Source organism: Brienomyrus brachyistius, chromosome 13, assembly GCF_023856365.1.
Source record: "Brienomyrus brachyistius isolate T26 chromosome 13, BBRACH_0.4, whole genome shotgun sequence".
Lineage (NCBI taxonomy): Eukaryota > Metazoa > Chordata > Actinopteri > Osteoglossiformes > Mormyridae > Brienomyrus > Brienomyrus brachyistius.
In genome coordinates, this window is record NC_064545.1 from 20596170 (window position 1) to 20609888 (window position 13719).

Below are 13719 nucleotides of genomic sequence, written 5' to 3' on the forward strand. Positions count from 1 at the left end.
TGTGTAATGGAATCAGTAAATTTACCGTATTAACTTGTTGAACACCTGTCAGATACAATAAATCGGTACATTATTTATGGAGAAATGAAATCCACTAATTCTCTATTTCAGGTTCCAATTTCTAACTTCTATAGAGTGCACGTGAAAATGACTAATAGCTTTGAATAACAAAAAAATCATACTGCTCACTATAAAGGTGTTCCTTTATTGTACAGCAATACAATGAGTGATATAAAGCTAAACATAAACGAATATAACAGCTTACATCTTAAGGTTACAATCCAAATTAATTTTTACACTGAAAAACATGCCAGAAAGATACAACCCATGTACAGCGCGCTCCTATTTAGCGTCATCTTCCAGGGACTTTTAGGCGCCGGAAAATGACGTTTAGGGAAAAACAAGCGAGTCTGTTGTTACTCCCGGAACGGCGGCGAAGCACATCATGGCTTGTTGTCGACCCTCGAAAAGAGAGCCAGGTTCGGGCACGCAGCAGTAAGGGATTTTTATTTGAGTTTGGGAAAAGATTTTAAAGCATGTGCGCTGCTATTTTGTCTTGCATTTCCCAAAAATATGCTCCACCCAATATTACTTAAATTACTATCAGCAGAACTGGCTCTTGCATATCATTCGCTTGCTTGCTAAAATTAGTGGCGATGTTTCTGTGCTGTAACTTTTCTAAATGATCCTACTCATACCTTAATTTTACAGACCTCACACGACGTCGGACGCCGGGTCAGATCTTGCTGTTGCTGGTTCTGTCGTGGCGGACCCGCAGCACTCCAAAAAGCTGCTCCGTGCCCTTCGGTCCTTCTGGCAGGACCAGTGTTTTCAAGATGCCGTTCTGGTTCTGGACGGCGAGGAGATCCCGGTGCAGAAAAATATATTAGCTGCCGCCAGTCCATATATTCGGTAAGATCCGTTTTGTTCACAATGGAGATTGTCTTTCCATTTCTGAAGTATGAAAGTAATTGTTGGCACTTCGATAATACTCAAGATTGAACATAACAAAAACTCGTGTAGGTTCGGGAACCTGCCGGGACACTTTGTTCCCAAAGCTTGCTAATCGTAGGATGACTCAGTACGTGGACAGGGTTTGCTGTGATGAACCCTTACAGACTGCAAATACGCCTTACAGAATTCAGAACTTATATTTTATAGCATATTACGTTCGAAGAGGGCCTGTTCCTCTGTCCTGGGGATGACTCATGTAACTGTAAAATGTATGACAGGTGTCTGCAGGCCAGCGAACTACAGAAGCTAGTTACTGGGTGCAGCTCCAAATACCTGCGATTTTATCTGTTCTGTCAGGGCCTGAGGCTCAATGAAAAACGGTGGTATTCATGCTAGTGTTAACATGGTCATGAAAATCTGCAGTGATGATGAGGATATATTAGCTTAGTCCATGTGCACAAGGAATGTGTTATTTTGTGTAAGGGCCCATAAGAAGAGAAGTATGCATTTTCTTGAGCTTGCGCCTTTGACATCCAAAGTGCAACAACAAATTGTGATACATTACCATACTCTGAAAATTGATCTGGTCTTACTGATAATAGTATCAGACCTTTAACAAGATGTATGATTAATGTCCTTGGCTAGAAATAGAAGATTATCTCCACAGGGTGGCTGGCAGAGTCTGAGTGTCGATTCTAAAGAGATTTGTAAGCCATGTAAAGGTAACAAGATGACGTATTTCCCAAAAATATGCTCCACCCAGAGTAGTTTATGGATCGCATCATCTGCAATTGTACAGAAAAAGGGTGTGAAGCCTTTGGAGCTGTGTACATTTCTGCGTGAATGGATCTGAAAATATGATCTTATTTTCATTTAGACTTCACATTGGGATAGATGGCTCAAAAATTCAAGGTCATTGGGAAATGTATGTGAAGATGTTAACCTCTTGTAGTCAGATGTTCTGGTCATTTCACATGTGGATTTTTAATAATAAATAATAAGAAAAGAAGAAGAAAAAACACAGACCAGGATTGGTTGCCTGCTCACAACAGTTCAATATGGCTCAGTCAAAAGAGGGCTTCAGTAGAAGGACTCAAAAGACTGGAAGGGGATATAGAAGATTTTTGAAGACTTTGCTCACCATCCCATCATAGTCAGGCAGATGGTTTACAATTGGAAGAAATTCAGCACTGTTGCTAATCTCTCTACAAGTGGGTGTCCCCTGAACAGCAGACAAGGATGTCGAACCCGTAACAATGCCTGTGTCATGAGTCAGAGCCGTGTTCATGGGAGGAGGCCAGTAAAGGAGCCACTGCATTCACAGAACCACTGCTACCTTTCTTGAATTTGCCGATGACCACCCGAGTATTCCCTAGTATGGCAGGAGCAATGTTCTGGATTGAGATAAATACTGAACTACCTGGTAAAGGTACAAAGGCATTATTTTTAGAGAACACAAAAACCTGCTTACCCTGAGACAAAAACGTATTCAGACTGAGCAGCGTGGTGAAGAACGGCGAGAAGGCTGCTCTGCTGCCACAGGTGCTGGACGCCTTTAAATTATAAAAGGAAAAACTATGTTGCATCCATCTTCCTGCGGTCAGGGTTCCTATGTCAGGGGTTATGCTTCCTACAGACATTGTATTAAGAATTTAAAGGTATCTGACTATAATCTAGAAAATGGAAGCTGGGATACATAACATGACAATGATCAAAAACACGGGAGTGATTCCGAAATGGTGTGATTCAGAGGGAATTCGTTAACATGGCCAAATAAGAGTGCTGACACTCTGCTGTAATTCGATCTGAAGCAGGCAATTAAGGTGAAACATCCCCAAAGATTGAGTATATATACTCAAACTGTTTTGTATGGGCCAGAATACTTACTAACTGTTCAGCAGCTACAGAAAGCCTTTGGTTGAGGTCACTGGCAATAAAGGAGGTTCCAGTAGTTCCTAAATGTTGAGATTCAGATGCTTTTTCCATTAATGACAGTGATTGTTTAAACATTTTTTTTGTTCCTCGATGGCTATGTAAAATGTATGTGTTGCGTATCTTTACCATTACTTGAAAATCACTTCACATTTTAGGAGCTGTGCATGCAGAAATGAATCCAAACGTTCTCCCAACTGTACCTTGTTTGCTGTGCCGTAGAGCCCTCTAGTGGCGTGTATTATGCCTGCGCTTATGGTGCAGCACAACCAGAATCCTGTAAACAACAGAGATGGTACTGATGACCCGTAATGTTGCAGTGCTTGTTAGCCACTGGAACACTCACACTTTGTCGTACTGTAGTTCTCACTGTAAATGAGGTCGATGCACTGAATGGGGAAGGCTTCTTTTGGTTGACTGTATTGACCGTGCCCATTTTGTTGCATTCTAATGCAGTTTGACTAAATATTGGCTCACAGTGCTCTTGCTGATTGCTTTGGATGGTTGCTTCTGCCTCATGAACATATGTAAACGTGTCTGTCTGTAGGACGAAGCTGAATTACAACCCCCCAAAGGAGGACGGGTCGGTGTATGCCATCCAGTTGCAGGGTATCTCCGTTGCCACCATGAAGCAGATCTTGGACTATATCTTCAGTGGAGAGGTTGTTTGCCCGTCTGTCTGCATGCCTGTTTTTCTTTCTCTACAGTTCTGCTTAGGATTTGGGTAAAATCTGGAACTCTTGAGTCTGGCCAACAGTGCAAGTTATTTCTCACAATAGAATAGTTATGCTTTATTGCTACCCACGGAGATACTGCCTGTTTACCTCCCCCGTCTTGCTCTCCACGAGACACACAGACACATTCAAAGGTGCATGCAAGTTTGGGGATCACAGCACAGGGTCAGCCAGTGTGCACTGCAACTAGAGCAACTGGAGGTGAAGAGCCTTGCTCAGGATAACCGTTATATTAGTATAACCATTATTAAAATAATCTGTTTTCGAAAGAATATAAAGGCATTGAAGAACATGAGATAGAGCTGCACTGTCTCCAGACTAATTCTGGAGGAAAATGCAAACACTGCACTGCACTGCATGTGCGTGTGTCTCCCCTGTGCAGTGTCACCATGTCCCCTGCGTAGCATCATTTTGTTTTGTTGGTGCGACATTCTCTGTGTGAGCCTGTGGACGTGCACTTCTTTGCATTACAGCAGTGGTGTGTCTGTTTGCCGAAGAGCTGGATGTATATTTCATGTGTATCGTTTCTTTTCAAAAGTGTGGTTAGTCATGCCATTCTTCCCTCATTTACTAGGGTTTAATTGTTGAGTTTAACCAGTTTTGAAATGAGCCTTTGTCAGCTTTAGGCACAAGGTCTCACATAGAGGTGGTTTTTGTGTATGTGGATGAAGAGATGAAGTCATGTTGAGTGCGACATTTCACCTGTTTCAGCAGCCTTCGTGCACAAGAGGCAGAGACGGTCGAGGGAAATGATCTTAAAAATAGTCAAGGAAAAACCCTTTGTGATCAGCGTCAAATTAGCACCTGTGGGGTTAAGATTATTTGGCATGGTAAACGTCTCTGGGTGCATTTCCTGAAAAGTCAACAAAAGGCGTGCCTTCAGCCTCGGGGGGGGGGGGGGGGGGGGGGGATAGGGGATAGGGGACACTTTGTCATCTCTGTATCAATAAATGGTGACGTCAGTGTTGTTGAATTTTTTTCCCCCCCTCAACCTGCCTGTTTCCTAAGCACTTACTGGAACACATATCTTTGTTAGCGAGGCTTAAACCCTTTACAGAACACTAAGTGCTAACAGCTTACATTTTACTTAACTTTACTTAACACCGAACACATTCGTTTAAGAGGTGGAATTTCGCAACATTCATTTGAGTTTGTTTTAATCAGTAATAGTACTAGTAGGTATTCGCTACATCGCAGAATGATGTGTTTTAGTAAAAATTACAATAAAATTACAATTTTCTAAATGAATACATTTAATATTAATTAATATTATAAATTATTTGTATTATAAATTAATACAATTTTTTTCCTAATACCATGTCTGCTCCCTCCACTACAAGCCTGTTACTGGCAAAGCTTAAATTCCTTCGCAGTCAATGGCAGACATGCACTTACGGTCCGGTGAATTTCCTCATACATTTCCGATCATCTGGCACATTCAGTTTCTTTATTGTACCCTCTGTCTGTCATTGCCGGCCCTTCTGTACAGCTGAATGTTCTTCTGATGAAATTCTGGTTTCCGCTCTGAGAAGGTACCATGGCAGCTCTCCTGGAAGGAACCGGAAGCATCTTGGTTATAAACAAAATAGCCAGTGTGTTTAAAGCCTTATCTGCTGGGCTACCTGTGGGCCTGTTAAGTGCTACCTTAGAAGCTGACTGTACATCTCCATGGCCTGGAACAGCACTGTAGAACTTCCTGCTCATTACTCAGAACTTGATGACGCCACGCTGCCGGTGTGTTCAGGATGTGGTTTCTCTGTGTTTGCAGATCAGTTTGAGCGAGGACACTGTTCAGGACGTGGTGCAGGCAGCCGACCTCCTGCTCATGACTGACCTGAAGCTCCTGTGCTGTCAGTTTCTGGAGAGCTGCATTGCGGCCGAGAACTGCATCGGGATCCGCCTGTTCTCCCTGCACTACTGCCTGCACCATGTGCACCACGTGGCCACGGACTTCCTGCAGACACACTTCCGTGACGTGGCCTCCACCGAGGAGTTCTTGGAGCTACCGCTGGACCGCCTGTGTGAGATCCTAGCCATGGAGAAGCTGAACGTGGGCAATGAGAAGCACATCTTGGAGGCCGTGGTTCGCTGGCTAGCACATGACCCCGAGGCGCGGAGGGTGAGAGTGAGGGGTTCCCCAGGCATTATCTGCCTATGTTCCTGGCCCAACATTCCTGCTTTCATTTGTCCCGTTATCGCCCCCTGCAGGTCTACACCAAATAATAATAATAAAAAAAAAAAAAACATGACACATTACTCTTTGTTGCATTATACGACTGTTCTTTAGACTTCAAGCTACATATAGGAGAGTCGAAATCCATTCCCTTGCATATTGACCAATCTGTCCCTCTTAGGTCCACATGAAAGAAGTGATGGCATCGGTGTGGGTACTGGGGCTCGACCAAACCTATCTGCGGGAGCAGATGCTGGGAGACCCCCTCATGAGGGAGGTGATTCGGGAGTGTTGCCATGTCCCTCTGGGTGGCGCGCCCCAACAGGGGGAGGCACTGCTGGCCTCCTTTAAGCCCCGTGGTTACTCCGAGTGCATTGTCATCGTGGGGGGCGAGGATAGAGCGTGAGTGTCCTATTCAACTGCCAAGGGGAAGGAAGGGATGTGAGTATAGGACGGAGAGATGGCAAAAGGATGGGGAGAGAGTAGGATGGAGGGACAGAGGAGTAATAGTGGATGGCGTGAGAGTGTAGGGTGGGGCGATAGAGGAGTAAGAGAGGAAAGGTTGGGAGTAGGGTAAAAGGATAGAGGAATAGAAGGATGGGGTGAGTGTTGGGTGAAGGGAAATAGGAATGAACTTGGATGGTTTAAGATGAGATTGGGAGCTGGTTAGCAGTACAGTATATAAGCCACATAAATTTTTTACTTGCTTTGTTTGTTGCTGATCAGATCTTTTCAACTCGTCATTTCATTAAATTCCATTATGTCTTCTCTATAATTTATGTGACCGTATAGTTTCTTTTCTCGAAAGGACTCTGTGGTCCGTGTTTCCTGAACGTGGCAGTGCGTGGTTTACATTATGGCAAGAGTGTATTATGTGCGATGGACGGCCTGCAGGGTCTGGGAGAGAGAGGGGGGGAGGGAGGGGGGTGGAATAGAACCACATGCTTACGTCACCCTTCCTGTTTCCTGTGTAGGAGCCGCAAGCCCACAGCAGTGACGCGGTGCATGTGCCCACTGTACGACCCCAACCGGCAGCTGTGGATCGAGCTGGAGCCCATGAGTGTGGGCAGGACCGGGCACGGCGTGGTGACCGCAGGTTCGTTTCACAGGGCCCACGCGTCCCTGGGAATATGCACTCTGAGCTGCCTTTTAGTCCGCCCTCCATGGCAAAGGTGTGGCCTTCCAGAAGAGAACGTTAAGTTCTTGCACTCACAAAAGTTAAAAATCAACATGTTGGAGAGACCTGAGCTTCCTGTGGGAGGGGCTCCGGGGGCTGTATTACTGAAATTCCTATCTAATGTCATGAGATAGGAAGAGTATAATCAGGGATTGACATGACTGGTACACAAGTACGAATTCACCTTTAAAGGGATACGTGCGGTAATCGATTAATGTAACGGCGTGACTACGTACGTATTTTATGTGCATTTGCGCCAATATGACAAGAAATTATCGTGACGAAGAGGACTGTAAGTCCAAATTGTGCTCCTTTGGCTCCTGTTCCTGCAAATAATATAAAAAAAAAAGCAATGTATGATTTGGGAGTCGCTAGCTTGGGCTGTTTTGCGCACTCGCTGCAGCTTGTGCAGTTTTATTGTTATGTGATGAGCGAGGTTTTGTAGCCAGGGTCCGTACATTTCATTGGTTGCAGTATAAGCAATAAAAGAACAGCCATGCGGATTAAACAGCCCTACGTTTGTAGCTGTAGCTAACATTATTTCAGGTCTGCTGGGAGCTGCTCTATAGTCAGTGGAGAATCGGTTGGGAAATGGGGGGAAAATAAATGTGTCGTTTTGTAGGAACCCATGTGAGTTTCCGTTTAAACATTGTTACTGATCGTTACGTGGAGGTGAGTCACCCTCGTGTCGGACACACCCAGCTGTCCCGTCGGCAGGGATGACGGTTCCTTTGCGGCGTGGGACGTCGTTCCAGACAGCATATTTCCCAATCCTGGAAAGACACACATGGTCTCTCTGTTGTAACATTTTAGTTTTGACGACTTGTATTCAATAATGAATATTCTTCATGTATAAAACATTATTGTTGCAGCACCTGAAATTAGTCTGCCGCTATGATCCTGTCATACAGGGGTTGGACAATGAAGTGGAAACACTGGCCAGTAGTGTCAGGTTTCATGCCTAAACGTGCGGCCTGGTAGCCACTCTTCACTGATTGCACATTTCGTCAGTAGAAGCAGAGTGTGACGCTTGAATTAGCAGAGCGATGGCACGGCGGTATATAAAATACTGCAATCGGCATCACATATTGTTAGTCATATCAGAGTTCGAAAGAGGACAAATTGTTGGTGTGTGTTTTGTTGGCACATCTGTGACCAGGACAGCAAGTCTTTGTGGTGTATCGAGAGCCACGGTTTCCATGGTAATGTCGGCATGCCACCACGAAGGACGGACCACATCCAACAGGAGCAACTGTGGACCCAAGAGGAAGCTGACTGAAATGGACGTCCGGGTACTAACCCGGATTGTATCCAAAAGACATAAGACCACAGCTGCCCAACTCACTGTGGAATTGAACAGGCAGCTACAGTAGACTCGTCTGTTTCCACCGGAACTGTTTGTGTGGAGCTTCATAGGGTCGATATTCATGATAGGTCTGCTATAGCCAAACCTTTGGTCACTCGTCCATCTTCACTGGCTTTCCCACATCTGGGAGAGTTGTGGTGTGGAGAAGCCCCAAAGAGATCCACCATCAGGACTGCTGTGTGCCCAGGGTGCAGAATGGGGGAGGATGAGTGATGGCTTGGGCTGCAATATCACGGCATCGATGAACATGAAGGTGAAGTGCAACATCTCCCATGGCCTGCACAGTCACCAGATCTGAATATGATGGAGCCACTCTGGGGTGTTTTGGGAAACATTCTCATCCACCAGCGTCACAAAGTGACCTGGCCATTCTTCTGCTAGATAAATGGCTCAGAATTCCTCTGGCCACTGTGCAGGACTTGTACTTGTCATTCCCAAGACCAACATATGCTGTATTAGCCGAAAAATGAGGCCTTATACTGATACACGAATGTGGTCTAAAACCCTGCGTTTCAGTTTCATTGCCCAACCCTTGTATAATATGTTTATAAACATGCGGCACATTAAGTATGTCCTGCAGTTCTGTGTTAATATGAAGCTGTACCCTATTGTACAGGAATGCTTTTCCTGAAATGCTACTTCAGTAGAGGTGTCAACTCGACACTTCTGGGAAATGTTCAGAAATCCTCTGCAGTCTTTAATGCTGAAGTCTGTAAGACACTCTATCTTCCGTTACTGTGCGTAAAGGGATGCAGGGATCAATGTTTGCTTTTCCCTCCAATCAGTGGGTTCCCCTTTTGCATTTTCCTCCAATCATTGGGCTCACCTCTTGCATTTACCTCCCATCAGTGGGCTCATCGCTTGCATTTCCCTCCAATCAGTGGGTTCACTGCTTGTTTTCCTCTACAATCAGAGGGCTACCTCTTTGTGGTGGGAGGTATGGATGAGAACAAGACCGTCCTATCCAACGGGGAGAGGTACGACCCTGACACCAACACCTGGAGTCCCATCCCCTCCATGATCCAGGTGAAACACACCCCTCACCCGAAATTGGGCGTACGAGGCTTGTGGGTTACTGTGTGGCATGTTTACAGACCTGCAGGTGCTTTAACCCCTTAGAGGTGAAGCCTTAATGCACCATTTGTCCATGTGTGAAGGATGTAAATTTCAAGTAAACACAGTGCTACTGTCTACACTAAAATAACAATTAGTGTCTTATGTAATCTGTATGGTGAGCATAATCTAGGCACTGCAGTCTGATTGGTACACGCCTGTTAATCTATGTAACATGTACATTCCATATCTTGACCTTTTACCTATAAGCTGCAACTTGTGAATATATATTAATAGGAATACAGTAATCATTATCACTGTCCAGGACAGGCACACCTGTGCGTTCACGCATGGGAACATCCTGGGGATGTACTGATGCCGTATGTCCTTTACCAGTGTGGAGGGCACAGTGTTTGTGTCGTGTCCCCACTGGCCAGCAGAGAGCAGTATTGTACACTGTGCCGCCTCTCCCATGCCCACGTTAGGCGCGGCAGAACTTCGGCATTGTGGAGATCGACGGCCTTATCCACGTGCTGGGCGGTGAGGATGGAGCAAGCGAGCTCCTTACCATGGAGGTGTACGACCCCCACACCAGGAGCTGGAGCGCGCGGGCTAGCATGACCATGGTGCGCAAGGTGAGCAGCAATGGGGCAGACAGCAGCAGGGGCAAACCAAGCTGGTACAGTGTTGGATGAGTAATATGCACATGTAGCATCTCACCCCATCCTGAGGAGTAATGGTATTGCCTGCTCTCACCTACAGGTTGGCTGCTATGCTACTATGAACAAGAAGATCTATGCCATGGGCGGCGGCTCTTATGGGAAGCTGTATGACTCTGTGGAATGCTACGACCCCAGGACTCAGCAGTGGACGGCACTCTGCCCCCTTATGGAGAGGAGGTGAACTGCACCGCTGTGCACAGGAATCAAGCAGTTTTAACCTGACACCTCGTTATTTTGGGTCTATATGAAAATTTACTGGAAATGATTCTCAGAGTCTGATTCTCAGTGAGGTGCCAGTACTGGGTTTGGGGATAGGTTAGTTGTAGATTCCTGTGAGACATTGCGTCTTGCATTTCCAGGTTTGGGGCAGTGGCGTGTGGAGTGAGTCAGGAGCTGTACGTGTTCGGGGGCGTGAGGAGCAGAGACGCCGATAACCCTGAGTCTAGCCAGATGATGACCTGCAAGTCTGAATTCTACCATGAAGAACTGAAGAGGTAGGTCCAAGCTGAAGCAAACTCCATGGAGCTGCATCGCAGGGGCGCAGACAAGGAAGCTCCGCATGCTGTACACTGCAGCTACAGCACTGACCTTCTTTACATAAAAGGATATGAGTGGGGCAAGGGAAACGACATCACTAAAAGGGAGGCGGGGTCAGGGATGTCACGGTGGATATCTGTTGGTGCCGTTGAGTTTCTTGATGTGTAACATGCATCGCTCTGCTCTGTGTCTTATGTGCTCTTGCAGATGGATGTATTTGGATGACCAGAGCCTCTGCGCGCCCACAAGCTCATCCTTCGTGTATGGTGCTGTCCCAATTGGTGCGAGCATCTACGTGGTGGGAGACCTGGACACCGGTGAGCAAGTCGCCGTCCTACAGCATAGTGGGTCTCTAACCTTTAACCTCTGTCGTGCGGGAAAGGGTGGGGATGTGTTCAGAGAAAGTCACAGTGAAGTATGTAGGGTGCAAATAAACAAACTGTATTTATCGCAATAGAGAGTTATGAGCTCTGCTCATAGATGTTGTTTCTGCTCGTGTTTGTAGTATACATCTACAGCCAAACCTCGGGAAACCCCAGACAGTCCACATTTTTGCTCCTTCTCAGCTCCTAGCCAATCAAGAACACTGAACACCTGGTATGGGAGTGCTAGGAGCAAAAATGTGGTCTGTCTGGAGGTCCCCGAGGACCGGGTTGAGAAACACCAGTTTAGAGCGATCAGAGCATGTGGAGGACATCCCCGCTGGCATGAGGCCACAGCGGTAACCGTCGCACTGCCATGCCGACTCTGTCTGTATCACCGATGCCCCTGGTGACAGTGCCTCCCTCTGTCCCCCCTCCCCTCTCCTCTCTAGGCACGAGCTACGACTACGTCCGCGAGTTTCGGCGCAGCTCCGGTGCCTGGCACCGCACCCGGCCCATGCTGCCCACCGACCTCTGCAAGACGGGCTGTGCCGCGCTGCGCATCGCCAACTGCAAGCTCTTCCGGCTGCAGCTGAAGCAGGGCTTGTTCCGCATCCGCATCCAGTCCACATAGGAAGCCCCGCCCCCAGGCTGAGCCCCGCCCCCAGGCCAAGCTCCGCCCCACCCTGTCACCTCCGGATGTACACCTGGGACCCTGAGCTGTCTCTGAATAGGCTTTGGAGCTCTGTCCACAGTGGGGCTCAGGCAGGGCACGGGCTCCTCTGTCCCCCCCCCCCAAACCCCCCGCTTATGCTACAAGCCCGCCACACGCAAGATCTGATGCCTCATTCCGTTTCTAACACTAATACTTTTTAACGGTTTTTACCTGCTGCAGTACTCTCATTCCTAGTAGCTCAGTGTTTACTACTTTTAGTTCTCATATTAAGCTTTAAAAGGGTGCTTGTGTAAAGAAACACTTCGACGAAGGAGGATCTGCGGTTTCCTTTAACATAAGAATTATTATGCAACTTGAAGCCCAGTTGGAGGAATTTCTGCGAGAGGCTTCAGAACATTTGATAACTGCGTGGGGGAGGACAGCTGGCCAAGGGACCTTAGTTTTTAAACGTATTATACATTTTTTTTAATTATTATTTTCACTTGTATGTTACAGAGTGTCCCAGTATCTTCCAGGCTGCGTTGTTTGGTGACATGGTACAGCTGTAGAGTGCTCAGGTTGCAGCACCGACTTCCTTGCTGATGCAGGAACCCTGCACACGCGCGTAACAGTAGATAACTCTGCACGTAGACGCACCGTCCACTGCTTGGTCTTGGAAAGCCATACTGAGTATCTGCCACAATTAGCAATTATTACCGGCCTGTTGCAAAACTTGTAGCCGTCGTTACTGTCTACCTGCAGTGTGGCTGTCCTAAGGGCGAACTTACTGTAATTGTGTTTGAGTGCCTGTGTTCTGTCACTGCATAATGTATTTATCGTGCTGTCCTCAGTGAGACTTGACCATTGAAATGTGTGTATTAACAGGTGTCGGGCACTTTCTCATGCACACTGCACAGTGCACTTATCATGCAGGCCACTAGGGGCGCTGGCCTTGTTCGAACGCACCTGGTATGTTTTTAACCGTGACCTCCCCCCCCCCCCCCCACCACCATACCAACCTTACAGCCGGTGCCATGGAAAACCATCCTGCCAAATGCTGGCGGGAAAGCCAAGGAAGAAGTACACGCATTCTGTGTCATACTTCTTTCTACCGAAATCTCTACCAAAACAAATTATTTAGTTGTAAAACATGTCAGACGTTTAAATACCTTACTATTTCCTTAATTCAGGAAAAAAAATGTACATTTGGCAAAAAATAGAAGTTTGATAGAATACTGGAAGAAATATTTACATTGTTTTGCATTTTTTGGGGGGAAATGGTACTGGATTGTCCACAGTGTCCGATCTCATGCTAGAGGTGGTTTCCGTTATAAAAGTGTTTGTGTGTAATAAGTGGTTTACTTTGGACCCCTCCGGCCCCCACTTCTATTTGGGGCGGCTGGGGGGGACAGTCTACTTTCAGCTGCCATTCCACACCGTTTACACAGCCTGTTATCTTACTGTTTAATTTCCATCTTGATGTTAAAGGAGGGAAAATAACACCATTTTTTGCCTTAGTGATAAATCGCAGAAATGTTAGTCAGATGTGGTTTACTATCAGTATGGGAATAGAGGTTTTAATATTTGCTCCGTATGTCTTCTATGGTTAGTTTTTCTGAACCTTTCCATGAATGGCCTACCTTTTTACGTAATTTTTCATTTTCATCTTTTTGTGATCCAGATCGTAATCTTGAGTTTACAGGCTGAGTAAATAATCAAAAGGCAAAAAAACATTAGCTGAGGTTGATAAAAACATGATTTTATAAATGATTTCTAAAAGGTCTGTATGGTATTTCTCATTAATTTGGTTCCTTTTTTATTCCAGTAATTGACAGCTATAAAAGATGACGTGTCTTGTTACCCTACGAGTTCAAACATGTATGACTTTGCTGCTGAGTGGTAGCCCTGTGTCATAAGCATGAGGTTAACACTGCACTACTTTCGGTGGTAAATATATGCATGTGGACTGATACCTTACTGTCTGCATGTTGCTCATTTCCATGCTTCACATCTCAGCATATACATATATTTATACATAGAATGAGGAAATTGAC

The 13719-nt window shown here is 46.1% G+C and overlaps 1 protein-coding gene and 1 long non-coding RNA gene across 4 annotated transcripts; one reads left to right on the forward strand and one right to left on the reverse strand.

Annotated features, from left to right (window-relative positions):
• Positions 1-185: 185 nt before the first annotated feature.
• On the reverse strand, positions 186-5399 carry LOC125706443 (uncharacterized). 3 transcript variants are annotated; one of them, XR_007381998.1, is made up of 4 exons: positions 5265-5399; positions 5016-5169; positions 2426-3163; positions 186-954 (listed from the first exon to the last, which is right to left on the reverse strand). It is a non-coding gene; the product is annotated as an uncharacterized LOC125706443 (long non-coding RNA). The 3 variants fall into 3 exon arrangements; XR_007381999.1 differs by having other exon boundaries at positions 186-2507; positions 2842-3163; positions 5265-5398; XR_007381997.1 differs by having other exon boundaries at positions 186-3163; positions 5265-5391.
• On the forward strand, positions 383-13637 carry gan (gigaxonin). The gene is made up of 12 exons (XM_048973140.1): positions 383-495; positions 712-912; positions 3434-3548; positions 5389-5739; positions 5975-6195; positions 6768-6889; positions 9250-9362; positions 9875-10024; positions 10152-10288; positions 10471-10605; positions 10856-10965; positions 11463-13637. The coding sequence occupies exons 1-12, from the start codon at positions 446-448 to the stop codon at positions 11642-11644; spliced, it is 1887 nt and encodes a 628-aa protein (XP_048829097.1). The 5' UTR covers positions 383-445; the 3' UTR covers positions 11645-13637.
• Positions 13638-13719: the final 82 nt, after the last annotated feature.